General features: G+C 44.4%; 3 protein-coding genes across 12 annotated transcripts in view; 1 reads left to right on the top strand and 2 right to left on the bottom strand.

The window, feature by feature from the left end:
• Positions 1–11660, top strand: part of fryl (furry homolog, like) — a 113304-nt gene extending 101644 nt beyond the window's left edge. For 8 of the 10 annotated variants that reach the window (XM_083766484.1, XM_083766480.1, XM_083766481.1 and 5 more), the window contains 7 exons: positions 165–314; positions 992–1090; positions 2549–2620; positions 4105–4122; positions 7260–7370; positions 8486–8679; positions 9355–11660. In XM_083766484.1, coding sequence (XP_083622610.1) covers positions 165–314; positions 992–1090; positions 2549–2620; positions 4105–4122; positions 7260–7370; positions 8486–8679; positions 9355–9604 — 894 coding nt within the window. In that variant the 3' untranslated portion in view covers positions 9605–11660. The remainder of the gene's footprint in view (positions 1–164; positions 315–991; positions 1091–2548; positions 2621–4104; positions 4123–7259; positions 7371–8485; positions 8680–9354) is intronic. The other 2 variants (XM_083766479.1, XM_083766478.1) reach the window with 1 other exon arrangement.
• A 1798-nt stretch (positions 11661–13458) lies between these two features.
• Positions 13459–15733, bottom strand: zar1 (zygote arrest 1; the record flags this gene model as incomplete). Its single annotated transcript, XM_083766661.1, has 5 exons — positions 13459–13602; positions 13883–13957; positions 14033–14125; positions 14410–14659; positions 15309–15733. The coding sequence occupies 5 exons, from the start codon at positions 15731–15733 to the stop codon at positions 13459–13461; spliced, it is 987 nt and encodes a 328-aa protein (XP_083622787.1).
• A 1344-nt stretch (positions 15734–17077) lies between these two features.
• slc10a4 (solute carrier family 10 member 4) lies at positions 17078–19246 on the bottom strand (the record flags this gene model as incomplete). The annotated part of the gene is made up of 3 exons (XM_083766566.1): positions 18891–19246; positions 18340–18550; positions 17078–17611 (listed from the first exon to the last, which is right to left on the bottom strand). Exons 1-3 carry the CDS (start codon positions 19238–19240, stop codon positions 17078–17080), a joined length of 1095 nt encoding a protein of 364 aa, XP_083622692.1. The 5' UTR covers positions 19241–19246.
• Between the last annotated feature and the right edge of the window lie 1328 nt (positions 19247–20574).

The raw sequence follows: 20574 nt of genomic DNA, 5'->3' as shown, positions 1-20574 counted from the left end.
AGCTACAAACGCAGGTGCAATGCGACGTGAGATTGTACATTGCCTATTTTCGGTGCACAACACCCGCGCGCAACTAACTATAACTCCAGCTTCTGTCTCCTGTTCCTTTTATTTACAACCTTGTTTACTACAACGTTCTCTTATTTATTTTGTGTTTACCACAGAGCATGCAGAGGAAGTTTGGTTCCATCACGCATTCCTCTGTGCGCTTCCTGGGCGAACGGCTACAGCGGATGGGCAACCAGTTCCTCAGCTCCCTAGAGGTCATGACCTCACACTCCCAGTGTCCTACAGTGCTGCTGGACGCAGAGACGGTAAGAGCGCCTGTGACCGCGGGGGCGGCTCATAGATCCGAAGTCTCGTTAGTCCGAACATGCATTAAGGTTGGCGAACATGCACTGCTCCCGTGCTTGTGGTTATGTTTAGGTTAGAGATAGGGATAGTAATTTCGGAACAATGAACCTTCTCTGCACCACATTCACATTTAAGCCTGCTTTGACAAACGCATCTATGAGCAGTGAGTTTGTAGACCAGCTATTTTTGTTGCTTGACTTGATAGAAATGAGGCACCAGGAAGGTACAGTATGTGTTGCATACCGTTGTGAGTTATAGTATACCTTTGACTCGTGTTGGTGTGCGTGGGTACAGCACAGTGGTGTAAAAAGAACAGTACTTGATTTTGAGGTACATTTACTTTACTGGACCACTACATCTACATCTCAAAGGCAAATATTGTAGTTTTATACATTTGAAAACATAACAATGGGACATTCATTCTGCAAAATGAGTACAAAAGTACATTTTGATACTAATAACGTTTGTACTTTTACTCAAGTAAATTGAATTCCGGACTTTTACTTTTACAGGCAGTGCATTTCTATATTGCAGTGTTGATAGTTTTACTTAAGTAAAACAAATGTGAGTACCGGTACTCTTTCCATCACTGCTAGTCTGCTACAGCGTGTGGGTCTAATGTGTGTGTCTGTCCTAGTTGGTGTCGTGTGGACTGCTGGAGACGCTGAAGTTCAGCGTGCTGGAGTTACAGGAACACCTGGACACATACAACGGCAAGAGGGAGGCAGCCGAGCAGGTGAGCCTCCTCCAAACTGACCCCAGTTCTGTTAGAGGGAGATTAAAAGGTCTTTTTAATCGCTCTGAAGAAGGCTTCTGCCGAAACGCATCAGCTTTCTCAATAAAATATGATAAATTGCATCTGACCCCTTTTATTTTGGAGTGCCGCTTTTTCCACTTTGTTGGTTTCTGAGTTAAGTTATATTTAAAGCTGAGCACCCACTGCCTCAACCAAGGGCAGTTTCAGGAGGAAGTGCACCTGCTTTTCTTTCTTAACCCCTCGTCTCCCTGCCTTCTTCACAAAGGGTTCACAAACAGTGGGTCGGGAACCATGTTTGGGTCTCGGACCATTTTTCTTTTTAGTAACACATCCTTTTTTCCTCCTACATTAATTATATTGTTCCATTTGTACACTCACAGTTAAACGAAAACAGAACATTTTGCAGTATAGACTGAGCGTTTTGGGGAGTGAGTACATCAGTAGAAGGATGTTGAGGTTGGAACTGCCAGGCTTGGAGGTCTAGAGGCAAAGATGTATGGATGTTAGTGAAGTTAGTTGGTGTGAGAGAAGAGGAGGCAGTAAGGAGGACAGGGTAAGATGGAGGCAGATGATCCGCTGTGGCGACCCTTGAAGGGAAAAGCCGAAAGGAAAAGAAGACCCAAACACACACACACACACACACACACAGCTAAAAATAGCTCAGTGGCGGTCCTTAAATCAGTTACAGACGCCCAGGCAGCAGCAGGAGAACAGATGAGATTGTGTAAAGAGGGGGGAGGGGGGTTCTGGCATGCAGGGGCGCTAATTGAATGAGACAGCTCCACCAGCGCTCCCCGGAGAGAGAGCTGGATGCCAACCGCCTCCCCTCCACCCCCGATTTGAAAACAGGCCTACTTTAATTCGCAAAGTACAACACAGTTATTAAATCTACCCCCCCCCCCACCACCACCACCACCAAACCGGACCCTCATTATATGTACACAAAACACACATAGCATCATTATCTCCATGCGCCTCCCTCCCTCTGTCTCCAGCCCACAACACCCACACCTGCGTTGAATAAATCCTGTGAGCTTGTGGTTCTGCTCTTTTGGAAAAGAAATTGAGTTTTGAACATTTTCGCAACCTACAGTATAATGAGGTGCCCAATGATGCCAGGGAGAAAGTGGTTCACTGTAACTGGTCTTCTTTCGTTTTGTTTGGTCGTCGTCTCTCCTCCTTGAGGATGCAGCTATCAATTATTAGTGATTTGTGATTTTTCTACTTCGTTTAATCGAGAAGTGTTGTGCAATAATACTGAAAATAGACTTGTCATAATTCATTTGTGACACGTTGTGAACTTTTATTTTACTCTTTTTTGTTGTTGTTGTGTATCTTCTCTAGAAAATGACATGCCCACAATAGTTTAAATAATTGATTAAATGGATTAGTTTGATGAACTGTTCCACCCATACTCTCTCCTCTGGCTCTCTGCAGTGGCTGGAGAACTGCAGGAAGACGTTTGGTGACAAAGACGACAACCAAAGGCCCAACAACACTCAAGCCCAGGTAGGACCCTCAGCGCTGGGGCTGGCTGCCCCCACACGGCCCCCCCCCAGCATGTGGCTTCAGTGTGCACGCCAGTCAAAAGGTCCTTTTGGAACGAAAAAAATATCCTCATCTAGGATCTGAACCGAACAAACCAGGATTTTTTTGAAGTTATAAATTAATCATATATTCATGCTTAATTATAAATCTGTGTGGTCCGGGGACCCGTAAGGGTCCTTCAGAGGGTTCTAGGGGTCCCCATCTAAATGATTGATAGTTGGGAACCAATTGGACCCTTGCAGGCTGCAACTCAGTGTGTGTGCAAATGGCAGCAATTGGGCACTTGCTGTACGTGTCCATTTGGTTCCAATTGTACACTCTCAGGTTTATGGGGGTCTGTGATCTAAGGTATACCATACTGGGGGTCCTTGAAATTAAAAGGTTTGAGAACCACTGTTCTAAACGATAGTTGATGGAAAAGCTATTTGGAAAAGGCATACCACCACATAATAAATCAACGCCAATGTGTACAAACATGGCAACCTTTTATGTCTCCAAAATACAGCAAACAGTTTTGATCCTGGGGCTACCCATATTTGTTTGTATTGTTTCACTGAGGGTTTTGGATGGTGGTCATATAATGGATTTGAAATGATCCAGGAGGATTTTTTTTAACTCCAGTTGGTTATCCTTTTTGTGCCGTGTGTGTGAATCTTAAAATGCTTTTTGACTGGAACCAAAGTCTGTCACCTTAACACAGTCCTCTTCAACAAGCACCACGATCATCCGGTCGTTTCCAGGAAACCACTGGACTGAATGATACTACATAATCAAATTCAAATGGCTGGAAGAAACATGACCCACACAAGCCAGAGACTAATGGCCTTTTGTTAGATGAGCTCGTCTCACATTCGCTCAGCTGCTCTGCAAGCATGGCCGCTGGCTGCACACTCAAATCCGGGTTGTTAATTTAACTCTGAAAGTGAGTGTGAGAGTCAAATTAATAGTCCAGATTTTGCTGTGCATCTTTTCTCTCAGTCTCTCTCTCTCTCTCTGGCTTTCTTTCTTTCTTTCATGACCTCTTCCTCTCTCTCTCTCTCTGTCTCTCTACATGTCTCTTATTGCTGAGCTTGTCATGTGTTAAGCCGTATTCAAAATTTGTCGCACGAAGGCGTCGCATTTTCCGAAAATAGACTATCTACAAGCTTGCAAAGCGCCACACGCACGTTGTGTGCTTGTAGATCTGCCATTTCCGGTGCGCGACACCGACGTACGACAGAGTATATATTCAGTATTATTATTGGTCCGGAGCGCCCATCCCCCTCGGCCTGTGTGAAGGACAGATTGCTCGTGCGTGACTCTTCTGCCATGTCGAAAGCACACTAATTCTTGGTCTTTCTCTCTTCCTGTTTTTTGTTTTGTTTTTATTTTAATTTCTTCTTGTTTGTTTGTTGTTGTCGTTCTGTTTATTTGTTATTTTGTGACCTGCTCACCTTCTTGCTTAGCAAATGGAGAATCTAGCAGTAAGTGGTTCTCGTATTCTTAGCCGTAATAATAATAATAGTAATAATAATAAGCATAACCTCCAAAAACAACTTACTGACCCATTTCATTTCTTTTCTGTAACGTGACCCCCACGCCGCTGTTTCACCTGAGGGTTGGGACTCCCCACTCTCTCTTTCTCTCTCCTTCTCTTGAGTAACCCAGCTCAACCGACCTGTAATGAATCATATACTCCTATATCTACCATGTAGCTGCTTTACTGTTGGTTGGATAGTCGACCTATTAACAGCATTGTACTCCATACTTACTGTGACTGCAGTGCAGGCCGACTTCTTGACTCCTGCTATTAACAACAGTGGTATCTGCTGATTCTAAAGGGTATGAAACCTAGGCCCATTTTGTCTTCTGTTTTCTTGTACAGGTTAAAGGGTCGAAATGATGGCAGGCTGACCTTTTATAGTACACCCAGAGCCACAGAGTAAGACAGAGTTCCGACAACTCCGTTCACTTCATGGAGCCAGCAGGCTCTTCTACATAGACTTCTATTGAATGGGGACAACCGGAAGTTTACAGAATGCATTGGAGTCTATGGCCTGGTGCGAGTACATGAACCACAATGATCGGGCTGTTTTCTGCCCCCTCAATGTCGCAACTCTGTCTTACTCTATGGCTCTGAGTACACCATAGTAAGCAGCTCAAATGCAGTTAATCAAAATAATAATATATGTGTATTAGATTTAGGTGTGTCTGTGTGCAAGCAATCACTCAACAGTATTTCAATGCTTGGCATATTGGCATGTATAAATCTAACACGCCCATTGATACATGTTTGCTTACATCATGGTACACTGTGTACTATATAATGTCAGTCTTCCATGCTGTTATGCTGCATTCACATGGCAGCCAGAACCGGCGACGGTAACGGCAGACGGCATCAATGTTACAAATATTTAATCTTTTTACCGTTCCGAGCTATAAATTAATCGTGGTTTAATCCCGGTTTTGCCCGTGTTTGCCGTCTACGGCTTGCCTGATTCCATGTGAATTCAGCATTACCCATATAGTTGCTAACCTGCACAGGAGAACAGACTACAGATCATCCAAGAGGTTGTCCTGGGTTATCAATAGGAGAGAATGGATGGAGAGATCATATTGTCACCATGTTCAAACCACTCTTTCTGGCTCCATCCCCAACACATTCATATTGCATTTGTTTTTTATTTCTCAATCAGTTTTTTTTTCTGTAATCAGTTGAATTGAGCATTCTTTTCCTACCTAGTCGGAACAACTTGTGGATGTTTTTTTAATGTCTCTGATTGCAGCTTTAAGGTTTGTTGAATGATGATCTTAGCTTTGCCTAGCTCAATTCAGGACACTATGGGATCATTTAGCAGCTCCTTTCAATGATAAATACATTATTATAAATGGCTGCTCTAACAAAACACAATTTATTCATTCATAAACAATAATGTCCCCTATTCACGAAGTAATGAGATTACATCAAACAGTAGGAATACAAATATTCAGAAAATGTTGTATACTATTGAAGATGTCATTGTTAGGATTAGATGCACGTGTGAAAGAGTTTGTTAAAGAAATGTTGACAGCACACTTAATGAGTACAAAGCTTAAACCCTTTGCTTTGGTGAAGGTCTTCTCTACCTGTGAAAGAAGCTGTTATTTGATCCCATAGACATTGGGCAGTTGAGCTAAACTACTGCAGGTTAAACTCACTGTTCCACAAACCTTCACATTGCACACAGACATGAAACATTAATCCATTTGATAAATAAATGGCTTTAACGAACAATGAACCATTTTGAAGGTGAATCCTATTCTGTAGCGTTCTAAGCCGTGAAAGCCTCTCACGGCACTTCCTAAATTCTGTCTGCGTTTTTAGAGAGCTCCATCTGTAGACGCCAACAAAAAAAACTTCCCACTTAAAGGACCACTTCACCACTTTTCAACATCTCTTCATATAATTGGTCCTCACTAATGTTCATGATAAAACACCACAATTTTTTCCTACTCAGTCTGTGTCTCATAGGAGGGCTTTGGGCAGTTCGGACACCCGTCCACCAGTGACATCATCATTAGGCATATTTATTTTTAAATATATTTAGATTTTTATTATCGTGAGAACGATGGCTTCAACTTTTGCATTGCAACTTTTCAGGAAAAGAAATCCTGACGTTTCTATTAGCTTGGATTCACCATCGATGATGTCACTGGTGGATGGGTTTCTGAACTGCCCACAGCCTTCCTATGAGACACAGACTGAGTAGGAAAGAATGGTGGTATTTTATCATGAACATTAGTTAGGACCAATTATAGGAAGAGAAGTTGAAAAGTGGTGAAGTGGTCCTTTAACGTTTGGCAGTGATAATGTGGACACACAGAAAGCATTGGGGAGTGTTTACATCATCAGATATGTGTTAATGTCCTGCTCTCACAACACTATGATTCAAGTTTTTAAAACCCTCCTCAGAGGTGCCCTTTAACTCAACCCAATCATTCAACCATCTATTTGATGTGATCTTTGGGGCTCCCAGGGGCCCAGCGAGGTGCTGAAGGACGTGTCTGTGATTCTGAGACGGACCCTCATCACCTCCCACTCCATTGAATCCTGGGCTGCTGCTTGGGTTCACATTAACCACTTAACGACCCCACCAGTCCCTCAGGGCTATATACTAGTGTCTTTTCTGTTTGCTTTCATTGTGGGGAAAGCTTTCCCTGAAAACAGCAGATGGACAAGCTCACAGCCTTTTCGACCTGCTGTTTTCAGTGAAAGCGTTCCCCACAGTACGGACGCTGGGGTTGAAGTGGTTAAACCCTGTATAATGAATCGACCGCTGTCCTCCCAGGGCTCTATACTTATTCTCATCCCTTTTCTCCCTCTACACCAAATCTCCTCTCCGGAAAATAAATAGCCGATCTACAAGCGTTTCGTTCTGAGATTGTAGATCGGTTATTTTTTGGGGTGAAATGTTCGCCTATTATACCTTGCCCAGAATAGGGGTGCTAGGGTTCATGTGTTTAACCCTTTCATCTCCACTGTCATCACTCTAACCCAGGATTCATGACTGTACTCCTTGTGATTGATGCCGGTTGTGACTCTGTGTTCTCTCTCTCTCTCTGTCTCTCTCTCATTGTGAAGGAGCTAGAACTGTGTCGCAGGCTCTATAAGTTGCACTTCCAGCTGCTGCTGCTGTTCCAGGCCTACTGTAAGCTCATTAGCAGAGTGGACACCATGAAGAGAGAGGCCGAGGTGAGAGTTAAACCACACAGAAACACACCTAATGCTGTCTACTGTTTCACACACAATCTAAACGGAAGCCTAACATCACTAAAAGTTTACAATCTTAGCCTGGCTGCCTTTATGCAAAACTCAAAAAAGAATGCAAAACAAATTACTCATTACACATTATAAAGTTGATGCTATGGAATGGATACATAGTCTTTTGCTCTTGTTATTTTGGGCCTCAAAGCACTCAGACAGACCTCCTATCTAACCATCTTTGGTGGCCGTTGTCTGCTCTATGCTGCCACGGTGTAGCACTGCAGCCTTTATAGCTCTTTGGGGGATCTTTAATCAGATTAAAGCACTGCATTAGATTGAATCATTGCTCACACAAAGCGATAGGGTCACTTTTTCCAGTTAATCACTGGTCGATACTAACCCATTTCCTTAGCGACCTCCCTATATGCAGACTTAGAACACTCATGCTTGTGGGCTTATCTTTGCAATAATGCTTAATTTATAGTCGACCGCAGTAGTGGAAAGTAACTAATTACATTTACTCAAGTACTGTACTTAAGGGCCAATTTTCTATACTTTTACTTCCACTCCACCACATCTCAGAGGAAAATATTGTACTTTTACTCCACTACAATTGTTACCCTAACTTTAGTTACTTTGTAGATTTTATTCATTACAAAACATAGATTAATACGGAGCCCCTGAGTGGCCATGGCAAGAAAAATAAATGATCTTGTTTGCACGAGATATTCATCCTCGTTCAATTTATTTTAAAGCACAGCCTCAAGATCTCGTTCGAACAAGATATTATCTTGTTCGAACGAGATCATTTATTTTTCTTACCATGGCCACTCAGGGGTTCCGTAGATTAATCACTTCAGCCCTATTTTATAATAGCTGATACACAAGAGACATAAATCAGGCTTAAATTACCTACAGACTGAATGACAGCACATCATAAGGTTCCTTTCCTTATCATGACAACCTTCATTTCCACGTATACAAGGACCACTTTTATTCCCTTATAATAAGCGTAATTATCTTTTTTCATTTGTCTACCTACAAATGGATGAATAAAAACTATCACATCTAAGTGTGAACGACATGATATTGGTGTGTCTCAGGTGACCAACATGTCTGAGGAGCTGGCTATCCTGGAGGGCTGCCTGAAGGAAGCAGAGACGGGCAGTGACGACCAGGAGGATGTGTGTATATCGGACGCCGCTCAGACCACCACTGAGACGGCCATCCAGTCACTGATTGAAGCCCTGAGGTCTAGAGACTTCAGTTCAGCTCTCACACAGGTCAAGATCTTCAGGTAGGTTCAGACGAGTCCCGTGCGTGAGTCTGAGGTTTATCAGTTGAACATGCATGCTTTTGTAAACTTTATATTTTTCTGGTGTGGCCACAAGTTGTAGTCACACATCATTCTGAGAAATGCACTGTAGCTGTAGGCAGTGTTTGAAAGAGAAAAGTGGATACAGTAGATGGATAATAATATTAATAATAAAAGAAAAGCTTTATTTGTATAGCACCTTTCAAGGCTTTCATGTGCTTTATATAGCAAAAAATAAAAGCAATGAATAAGGCAATACAGTGAGGACATGAATAACAACAAGGATTTTAAAAGCTCAACTAAGAGCATGAGTGAATAAGTAGGTATTGAGCTGTGCTTTAAAGAGATAGTTCAGATTTGAAGTTAATATAGTGGTTGCAGCTGTATTAATTGATTGCCCGAGTCCCGTGGTGGGAGTTCTGCTCTGGTTTTGGTGAAAATGTAGTAGTTCCGGTCATTTTATGGGGGGCACTGGGGCCACGCATTAAAAGTAAATGAATTTTTGTACGTAGTGAATTAGACACAAAATACATAGTTCCGTGTGATAGAGGGGTAAAAAATGAATGAAAGTTGCGCTAATATTTGCGCAACTTTGGAAAAGCACTGTAAAAATGCAAATCATCATTCATTAAGAAACGTCCTCCCCTCCTCCACCAGGTCTTTGTGGCCTAACGACATCTTCGGCAACGAGACGGACGACGCTGTCCAGACGCTGCTGCACATCTACTTCCGTCACCAGACGCTGGGCCAGACGGGCTGCCTGGCGGTGGTGGGCCCCAGCAGGGACCTGTCGCAGGCCAGCGCCCGCCTCATGGAGCTCAACCTGCAGATTCGCCAGGCTCTGAGCCAGGCCCAGTCCACCCAGAATGCCAACACCACCACCACAATGTTCAGCACTGGACTGTAAGGGCAAGCCTGGACTGGACCGGACGATCACAGACCCCCCTCCCTTCTCCCACCCAGACCCCACCGAGGCTGGGGAGGCGGGGAGGGGCTTCACAGGAGGACGAGAGAGACTCCACCTATAAGGGCTAAAGGATGTGTGGGCATAACTGTGACTGTGATTAATATATATATATATATATTATTACATCTATGAATACTCAAAGCTAATATTTGATTTTTTTTTGTTTTCCCAGACTAAGCCAACTCGTAAAAATTCAGCTGCAATAAGTCATGTATGATTGGTAAATGAGGCTGGCCCAGGATGGTGGGATGATGATGATGATGCAAAAACGAATGTTTCTTTTGGTTTTTGGTTTATTTCTTTGATCGCATTTTGAGTAAAACGGCCTATCTGGGCCTCCGGTTCCTGACTGGCGGCCTTGTTAGCCCTGGAGAAGAGAGAGAACAGGGTTGAAGCATGCGAGTCGATCCGAAAGGAACGTCCAGATGCGTGTGTGTGTGTGTGTGTGTGTGTGTGTGTGTGTGTGATAGAGAGAGAGAGAGCGAGAGTGTGCGAGAAAGAGAGAACATATTCATAAGCAAAGTCACGTACACAGTATAAAAAACAAAAAAATCTAATAGGAAAAAAAAACAGAGTTTTCAAAAGCATGCTTGAAAGAGAATAAGCACTGCAAGAATATTTTTTTGAGAAATGTATTTTTTATTAGAGCTAACATCCTAGGTTGTAAATGTTGGGGGTATTTAACATGGAATTGTAACCCCAGGGGAGCTGTTTTCCTCCACCGGGGAATGTAAAAAGAGAAATATATATATATCTGTTTATCGACCTGCTTTGCGAGGAGCGTTGCCTTCGACAGATCTCATGAAACTCACTCTGTTAACCAAATAAGTAGCTGCCTTTAGAGACTTTACGACCGTGTGGCAATTATATACCAGACACTCCGGTATGCGCTCACACACACAATGCATAGAGTTACCCACGAGTGCAGACTGGCTACAAACCCATTATGGAATACATCAATAACTTATTTTACTCTGTATATATTTTAGAAAGAAAAACAATGTATAGTGTAAAACCAGTATTTTTTCCCCTTGTACTTTTTTGTGTAATGCACTGTTAATCCGAACAGGATGGTTTAAAAGCTAACGTGAGAAGAGACGACGCAAGACCAGATTTGAGTCACTAACCACCATCGTAATCCTCAAATCGCACACAAAACTTCAACATTTCCCAAAGACTGGCTTGGTTTTGGACAGCTGCTGTTTGCAATGGAGTCTGGGGTCTTGGTGGGTTTGGACACTTCACCAACAATCACATATGTTGATGGGGGGGGGGGGCTGCAATAAGAAGTTTCTTCTCTCCTGTTGGTTCGCTGCAGCCTGGCTTGATTTTATACTTGGTCGCGACTTGGTTGTCAGTGTGCCTAAAATAGCCAATCTACATGCTCACACATCGCAGTGCGACACGTGAGCTTATAGATCGGCCATTTCCGGCATGCGACACCGCACTGCGACAAAGTATCTCAATCGGGCTAACCAAGCCCGGTCATATGCATTCCTTCTCTCACTGTGATTTTATTTTATTTTTCTGTTGGCCCTGCTCTCCAATCTTAAGGCCCTTGACGCCTTCCGATGGGGGACAGAGGTTTGTGTTTGTCCATGTTGGCTGCTCCCATCATACAGCTGTACTCTTTGCCTGACCTACACAACTCACCGGGGTCTGAAATGGCTGCCATTGAGACTTCCGCCATGCTTGGTGAAAAACACCGCTTCTTCGCTGGCCAAAAACCGATAACCTGAAATGCGTCGTGGAATCATGTCATGGCACATTGTATTAATCACTGTAGTCATTCCTCACAGAGAGCTTTCTTTTTCTGCTTGTCTGGTACAATTGAATGCTGTTCTTAATTATTTAATGGATATATTATTTACCTGGAACATATTGTTTTAATGTAGAGGAGCATTATACATTTTTCTTTTTCGTTTTTTTGTTTTTTTTTTCCTCGTTCACTCACATACCAGCCTTCTCTCTGGATAAATAAAGAGCTGATCCTACAGTAAGGCTGTCTTCATAATGTTAAAGGGTTACTGGGGACCAGTGATTATAACAGGGTTCAATCTTTACATCTCTCAAACGTCTGGGAGGATTGCCTTGGAATGCACATTCATGTACAGTACTGCAGGGGATGAACCCTTATGATTTTGGTGACCCTGTGGCCATTATCTAGGGCAGGCCAATTAGTGTCCACTCCCTATTGGGTGGATTGCTATGACATGCTGAGCACATTCATGTTCCATCGTTTATTGAGGCAGTTTTAGTGGTTTCCCAGCCAAATGGATGGGTCCATTTGCTTCCGTAAGGGTCAGTTATGGGGGGGTCTGTAGCCTAATGCATACCTTAATTGCTTTGAATTAAAAAGCTTGACAACCACCCAAGAGGATGGAACCTGACCCCTTGCGCTGGCCTGAGGGCAAGTGTAAACTTGGTGGGTGTGACCACATGGCCTTTCCGCTACAGTGATTGGGGATTCTTTTTTCCTCCACTTGTAAGACTCTAGAATTTTGGGCAGGTTAATTTGGTTTGGGTGAGGAGCAGCACAGCCTCTAGGGGTTGCTAGTGTAGCACACTACAGCACCTAGATAAATGAACATATTGCGTCTCTGTAGCTGATGGGTGCAGATTCTTGAAGATCAATGGAAAAAGGGGAATATCGGCACTCTTAATAAAGTTTGAGTTTCTTTATTTCATGAAATCACATGCAGCAGTCCACCTAGAGAAACGAACATGTTTCGGCAAGGCCTTCCTAACTACTGGTGCACCACTGCAGTTATCTACACCAGTATAGCCCTACCAAACATTTTAAAGATTCATAAGCTCATGTAGACCTTGGAATCTCTCTGAAGCAGTTGAGACCGAGCTAAAGCAATAGCCCACAGGTGTGATGTATTTTTGCTTATCGCATTTCAATTCCTCAAACCCCTTATCCTGTTAGTTGACCAAGGTTCACATGGATTAGAATTCAGTCATTTGGATTCTCGAGGTGCCAGTGTTTCAGCATAAGCGAATAAACTAAAGTAGCCTATTCTACAAGCTCTCAAGATCTTGTAGAAATAGGCCAACTTTGCACCTTTTAACATTAGAGTATTCCAAGGTCAAACTAGCATTTGCAGAACATCTTTCATATAAGTATTAAAGCCTCAGATTTCACCAGATTGGCAGTATGTAACGGCAGGAACAATATCGCTTAAACATACATTTTTCATAGTGTTGTTTAGGAAACTGCACTAGTGTGGAGGCACACCGTTCAGTCATGAGATTTTATTTTGCTTTAATCCAACCATGGGTTCATAAATTTACCTCAGTCTCGCACTTTTAAGCTCATCTGCCAAATATTAAGTTAATGCAGCCTCAGTTACAAATCTAGTGTAGTTTTAACCCATTATGGGCGGGAACCTCTGTTAGCATTGTTATGCTTTAGCTATTGAAAAATAGCAGACCTACAAGCTCATAGCGTGCAACTCGGTGGCGCGCTATGAGCTTGTAGATCTGCTATCTTCGATTTTTGAAAAATCGAAGAACGACTGACATAGAAACATAGCTTTTTTAGAAGACATTTTTAGAATCTCATCTCAGATCAAAATGGCCACACACAAAATCCTAGTGCTAGGTTGTCCTTTATTGCACATTTACAAGTGGTGAATACTTTAAATTTCAAAACGCAAAATTAAAGTAATGTAAGTCCCTGCATGGCCTTCGCCCCAGGGGCCCTCGTGTGCATCGGAGGGTCTCACTGAGCGAAGGACAGTGGCACTAACGCAGGTGTGAACGGGCAAAGTCCAGTGGATCCATCAGATTCAAATTATGTACTTGAAGCTGAAGGTACTGTCACAGGAGAGCCGTTTGCCCTTGCACCTGCCGCACAGATCCTGTCTGTGGGGCCGTTTAGGGTCCACGTGGCGCGGCGTCACCTCACAGGAACACCGCGCCTTGTTGCAGGTCTGGAGAGAAGGGACAATTGGTTAACCCATTTAGACCCGAGTTAAAAACATTCACTTTGAGCCACATTTTTACGATTATTTGAAAATAGCAGACCTACAAGCTCGTAGCGTGCCGCTCGTAGCGTGCCACTCGGTGGCGCGCTATGAGCTTGTAGATCTGCTATTTTTCAATAGCTAAAGTATAACAATGCTTAAAACACCAAAAGGGGTTCCCGTTCAGAAAAAAATGACCTTTTCAATGTGCTACTTGTCATTTTGCATTGTACAAAACATTACTTACATGACATGTGATATCTTCGACACGATAAGGATTGAAGTCCTTTTGGCATTTTCTACAGAACTGCTTGAAATACACCTGGAATGACATACATCGATTAGACTCATTCAACAGAAACGGATTGAATCTGGACCATGGTACTCATTCCATTACCTTATTGGTGCCATGGACGCACCACACATAGGCACTCTCCCATCGCAGGTTGCAGTCTTTGCAGTGATAATATCCGTATTTCTGTTCTAGAAACTAGGGGATAACAAGTCAAACACAAGTCACAATCTCCTCTAGCTCTCAAGTCGGTTACTATTAAAATCCTCCAATTCATCTGCCTGCAACTCCAAGAGTGTACAAATGGAACATTGGACTAATTTAGTCCGGCAGCCGGCAGTTTGTTTAAACTGGGAAATTTGGTATATAGTATTTTTTAATACAGTATTTTAGGCCAATAAAAAAAAAGACTATAGGCCTATACACCAAATTTCCCACTCGGCTGCCGGACTACATCCATTTGGACACAGAGTGAAATTCACCTGAAATCTTACGCGGCCCTTGGCGGTTGCCTCCACCTCAACAGATTTGATGTCTTCAACCTTATTGGACTTTTTGCGTTGCCCAGCAGGTTTGGATGTTTTCGCCTCCTTGTTGACCCCTCCTTGGTCCTCACTTTTCACAACAGCTTCAGGAGGATGAGGTGGGTCGTCGGGAGGATCTCCAGTCTGCACCTCACTGTCCGCTTCACCCGTCTTCAGGTGGTCCTCTGTCACGAAGGAGGTGACGCTTCTGTTAAGTAGGTCACAATTTTTCAGTGCAATTAATTTCCATGATAGTTCCCATGTTGAAACATGTTTAGTTTAAAAGTGAGTGGCGGATTTATCATGATGGCTTGGATGTCACACCAGTGTGGTCACGGTGGGGGGGGGGGGGCACATGACACATGCACAGGCATACATAAAGACAAAGCCACACGTTGGAGCGGCTAGTGCCCTCATTTTTTGTTTTTCACATTTTTCAATGACAGTAATTCAGAAATTAGTCATCTTCCCTGTGCATTTGAGCGGTGGCCACACCGTCTCCATCATGTAGCTTTGTGTCCCTATGTCTGTCTGTCTAGGGTACCAACAGGTGAGAAAGTGGTGCTGTTGAGCTTCACACCTACAGTACCACTAGTACATCAGTACAGTATAACATTTACAGTATAGTTCCACCGCTCACTTCACACAGGTGTGATTTGTTGCAATAGCCAATGTGCAATGCCGAAAACGATTAAATTGTTCAAGGGACAATCAAGTAAAATGTCATTAAAGTAACAATTTAGACTTTGATCAAACCAACAACAGGTATTGTATCAATAATAAAATTCAAGACTCGACAAAAATGCATGATAGTGTTGATCCAAGCCGCTTAGTGACAACCTGTCACTACGCCATACCTGTAGGCGATGGGGGAATAAACCGCCAGGGTGCGGGGATAGAGCACGCCGCACACCGCGGCGTTGTTGTTGGGGGGCGTCTGAGGGCCCTCGCCTTTCTTTTTACGCAGCGTGTCGCGCTTCAGGGCCGAGAGGGTCCGCGGCCCGATGGAGCACTGGACCGAAGCCTCGGTCTTGGGGTTCACCTGCACCGACACATCTTTGGTGTTGGCCTTCCTGAGCCTCGGGGTCAGCTTCGGGTTGATCTGCGACAAGATGGACTTGAGCTGGGCACGCTGCTGGTTGTTAAAGGCCTCCGCGTCCGCATAGTGGGAAACGTAGTTCTTGTACTTCCAGGCCGCGGCCTTGTGTTTGGGGTAGGACCTGTAAGGGTTGTACGATGAATAAAGGTAGCTGTCCATCGACTCGTCTTCGTACGTAGCCATTGTTTAGTTCAGCTAACCCGGCCATTTCGGTGGAACAGGTTAAATACACCACCTGGTCGCCATCAAACCTGATTGTGCTCAGGTGCGGCCGTGGGACTGCCTCACAGTCAAATCCTCCGTGTTAATTTAACTCCCACAGGGTGTACAAAATGGAACCAAATGTACCCGTAGGCCGTAGGGGTGCATTTGGTTCCACATGTACGCCCTCGGAGTTAAATTAACAGATTCATTTTTGTTTACAGTGTTGTAATGTGTTCCTTCCTTCTTCTCTCTGTGCGTAAAACGCGCAAAGTACCAGCATGCTGCAAGAGAGCCACGAGAAAACTTGCCATATATTTAGAACTTTTATTTGGTCGATATATTTTCTCGATATACATGATTATATTATACACGTTTGTACATTGTCTTCAGACAAGTTAGTCCCATGGTCATTCATTAGTAGAGTCCTATAAATTCATCATGAGAGTGGTTGATGGATTGGCACAGCGTGATTCGAAGTGATTCTCACACACACGCGCACACGTGCACACAAGCACGCACAAGCGCAGTCTATGATAGGAACAGACCAGTGTACACAAGACATGGGGTAAACTTTGGTGACGTCACGTGTGTCCTGTGATGTGTAGGCCTACAGCATGTTGACAAGTGCCCCGTGAATCAATGTAAAAAAAGAAATTCCCATAGCAGTCATGATGGAAAGTGATCTAGTGCTTATAGTTCATTATAATATTTGAACCTGTCTGAATTCATTGGCAGCGTTTCTTTAGAAACATTGAAAGCTTATAGCCTATGGAAACATGGGGAGTTCAAATGAAAATGAATGTAATTCCACAAGATCATTATCATTTTCCACATATATTTTGTGATTTTTAGTTTTAAATGAAAAAATGACATTTTCATACAGACTTCATCTGTAGCACAGTATATCTTGAAAACAAGATTTAAGTTTAAGATTAACAATGTAACCTTATTAAATCAAAGGCTATTTGAAAATTAACAGCTTTTCCATTTCCATTATCATATGGTCGTCATAGAAGTATGTGAAAGTGAAATCTGAATTATTGCATTTCCATTTGAATGTGTGTAAAATGATAATGCTATACTGTGGCATCATTATACATATTTTAAGTTGTCTAGTCCCTATAGGCTTCCATATTATGACGTATGAAGCACAGCTTTTAATTTGTGTAGAGTAATAGGTACTGAAGTCGTTCTCCTGGTCTCTCTCTCTCTCTGGTTTTTATGACAATGAACAGAAGGATGATTCATCACCATGTGATGTGATAACACGACCTAACGAGCGTAAACGACGTCACAACCAGGCCAGCCAGACCTGGAGGGACACTAAACAGGAGTGGACCCCGGAGGACAGGGATCCAACGAGATGGTGTTTCCGTCGCTCACTGTCACCGCCCCGTAGGACGACTCAAAATCACCGTCGTCCTCCTCAAACCTCTGATAGGGCATGTCCCCTCCGCCCTCGCCCAGCACCGCTATGTCAGCCTTGTGCAGGACCTCCTTCCTGTAAAACCTGTAGCCCAGGATGAAGATGCCGGCCTCGGCCGCCTGGAACAGTGCGTAGAGCAGCGGGAACATGTACATGCCGCCCATCAGCTGTGGCGGGAAGGCCAGCTTGAGGATAGCTGTGCACAGCTGCACGTTCTGGCAGCCCGTCTCCATGGAGACGGCCCTGCGGCTGCTGGGGGGCAGGTCGAAGGCCGTGGCCAGGCCGTAGCCGGCAGCGTAGCCGCACGCCGGCATCAAAATGGCCACGACGTAGACTGAGGGAGGGATGGTGGACAGTAGGTCCGGACCCAGCAGGGCTCCGGTCAGGATGAACAGCAGCACCAGGGTGACCAGCAGAGACCACAGGGACACCTGCATGGATCAGGGGAGGGGGGGAGGAGAGCGGTTCATCAAACTTAAACTCCATGGTTGAGCGGAGTCCCTCAGGGCTCTGTTGTCTTTTCTGTTATTGTGGGGAAAGCTTTAGTTGAAAATAGCTGATCGACAAGCTCACAATGTGACACGTGTTGTGAGCTTGTAAACCAACCAGATATTTTCAACAAAAGCTTTCCCCCATAACATGATTTTTTTGCATGGATTCGTTGATATATAGCCTATATCATAAACAACGTGATTCTCGATATTTCAAAAAAGTAAGTGTCCGAAATTCCGAATAACCGCTCATGCAAGAATAATCGATAGTAGCAGCCCTATACGCACGCACGCATGCAAATGAGAGCCTGGAATGCATCATCAGCGCCCTGCACTGCGCCCCTCCCCTCTCCCTCATCAGAGCTTCTATTATCATGATCAGAGGGAGGAGCGTTACATGACAAAGTGCTTCTGATGTCACCGTGCCTGCTGTCAGTCTGAGGGGAATTACGCAATGCGCCGCCCGTTGCGCACAAGTGTGACGATCATAATAAAGCATCCAAGAAGTTCTGAAATTTGTATTTTGTTTCTTCCTCAAAACGGAGGCAACTGGTGTGCATATAGGCTATTAGGCCTACAGTATACAGTATGCGTCTCTTTAATCAATCAATCAATCAATCAATGAATCAATCAATCAATCAATCAATCAATCAATCAATCAAACTCACCTTTAAAACAATGTCGGCTGCCCGTGAGTAGCGGTACCTCAGCGCGACCCCCAGGCCTATCGGGATGAGAGTGCTGCACAGGGTCAGGATGATGGCCCCGAAGGGCATCAGGTTGACCACGGGGGTGTTGATCCACGCCCGGCTGTAGATCCACAGACACAGCGGCATGAGCACCAGAGCCAGCAGCGTGGACGATATGGTCATGATGATGCTGAGACAAGGGGACAAATCATATGATCACCACCCACAATAAAACATAGCGTTTGATATTATATTGATGTGATTCACTTTAATCACGTTTAATCAAAGTTGGTTGTTCGGAAAATGCAATTTTGGTCAACTTTTGGTCACTGTAACTGCGTTACAGTGCGTAATTTTGCGTAAAAGCTATATGACACTTGTGCGCAATTGCCAATAAATAGTTACAATAAAATACTATATACTAGGAGGACATATTATGTGATTTTGGCCTATATATTAATACATTTGCTTTGTGTAGCCCATTTATAAGCGTATAGTAAAAATACGTTTGAGTTATGTGCGTTGGTTACCTCAGATTCATCTCTCCGTGCACCAGCAAGGACATAATGTTTGACAGGTTCCCTCCTGGACAGCATCCACACAGCAGGACGGCCATGGCCGCCACGTCGTCCAGAGAGAAGGCCAGGGCCAGCAGAAAGGCCACTAAGGGCATGATGACGAACTGGCACACGAGCGCCAGCAGAACGCCGATGGGTCTCCTGATCTGCTCGCCCAGCTGGCTCAGATCCACCGTGCAGCCCAGACCCAGCATGGTGAAGCACAGCACCAGGCCCACGAACACGTTGATGCCGTGACTCAACGGGGAGTCCCAGAAGGCAGGCATCTGCAGGTGCGTGGCCGCCGACGGCGGAGCTGCCATGAGCGCAGTCCTGACAGTGTTGGCGATGGCGTCCATGAACGAGGGCTCGCCACCGGCTGCCAACTCCCGAAGTGTGTCCATGATCACAAAGTCCTCCGCGGAGTTATTATCCATATTAACATGTCCATGGAAAGTGTCGTTAATGTAAAATGCCATTAAGCCAGCGTTCGGAACGTCCGCACCGGAGTTCTCCATGGCGCAAACGGAGGATAGAGTCTCCTCGCGGGCGGCTTCTCTCTCCGGAGGTGTCCGTGCATGAAATGAGAGGAGAGGAGAGGTTCCCCTGGTGACGCACACACGGTCTCTGCGACTGTCACGACTGATGGTCAGGGCAGAGGAGGCTGCAGCGATGCTTGGTGGTTCGCCATAGACAGTCTGGTGCCATGGATTGGCTCCCTGGCTGCTGTGACACACGCACACACTGCTGGAGGGGGGAAGTCCACCGCCCCCACGGTCGTTCTGTGTTTTATTGTGCTCCGTTCCATTCCATAATTAATTTAGGGGGAGAACAAATGTTGTAGGCTAATAATATAATATTGGTCATACACGTTAGTTTAACCCAGAGGGTGGCAATTACAAAATGTAGGCACTCGTCTCAGATTTACACATGGGTATACATACAATGCGTATTTGTGTATAGCCAATTAGCCAAATAGACTCATCCACCAATTGGAAACATTTTCCATTCGAGATTAGGCCTACCAGGCTACCACATAAATGTAACTTTTCAATAGCCTAATCTAATTGTTGTTTCCTATAGGCCTACTGTTTGTGCTAACCTGCAGAAAGGCATGGTTCACAAACAGCTGTGCGCTCTTCCGTGCGTCGAGGACCTCCATAAAGTATTAACGGAGGACGGATCTGTTCTTTATATCGTCCATCGACTGCGATAATGTAGTGGTTTCTTTTGTGCTGCTATTTCTGTCTGTCATCAATCAGTTTGCGGCTGAAAGATTCAGTGTGTTTCTCTCTCTCTCTCTCTCTCTCTCTCTCTCTCTCTGTCTCTCCGTGTGTGACAGACAGTGTGTGTGTGTGTGTGTGTGTGTGTGTGTGTGTGTGTGTGTGTGTGTGTGTGTGTGTGTGTGTGTGTGTGTGTGTGTGTGTGTGTGTGTGTGTGTGTGTGTGTGCGCGCACACAGTGTGTGTGTGTGTGTGTGTGTGTGTGTGTGTGTGTGTGTGTTCTATAGAAATAAATAAGTGAACAATCTCCTCCAGGTGCTTCGTTTGGGGTCCCAGCTATGGGGTGGTATTTGCCGCCCCCTAGCGTTCGCATTTAACGATACAATCTGTAGCCTAATTTTCACCTGTAAACATTGTCTGGTTTAAAAATGATCA

This window comes from Protomyctophum parallelum, assembly GCF_964188405.1.
Source record: "Protomyctophum parallelum genome assembly, chromosome: 6".
NCBI lineage: Eukaryota > Metazoa > Chordata > Actinopteri > Myctophiformes > Myctophidae > Protomyctophum > Protomyctophum parallelum.
The sequence above is the reverse complement of the archived record's forward strand: the minus strand, read 5'-3'. Positions and strand labels throughout refer to the sequence as shown.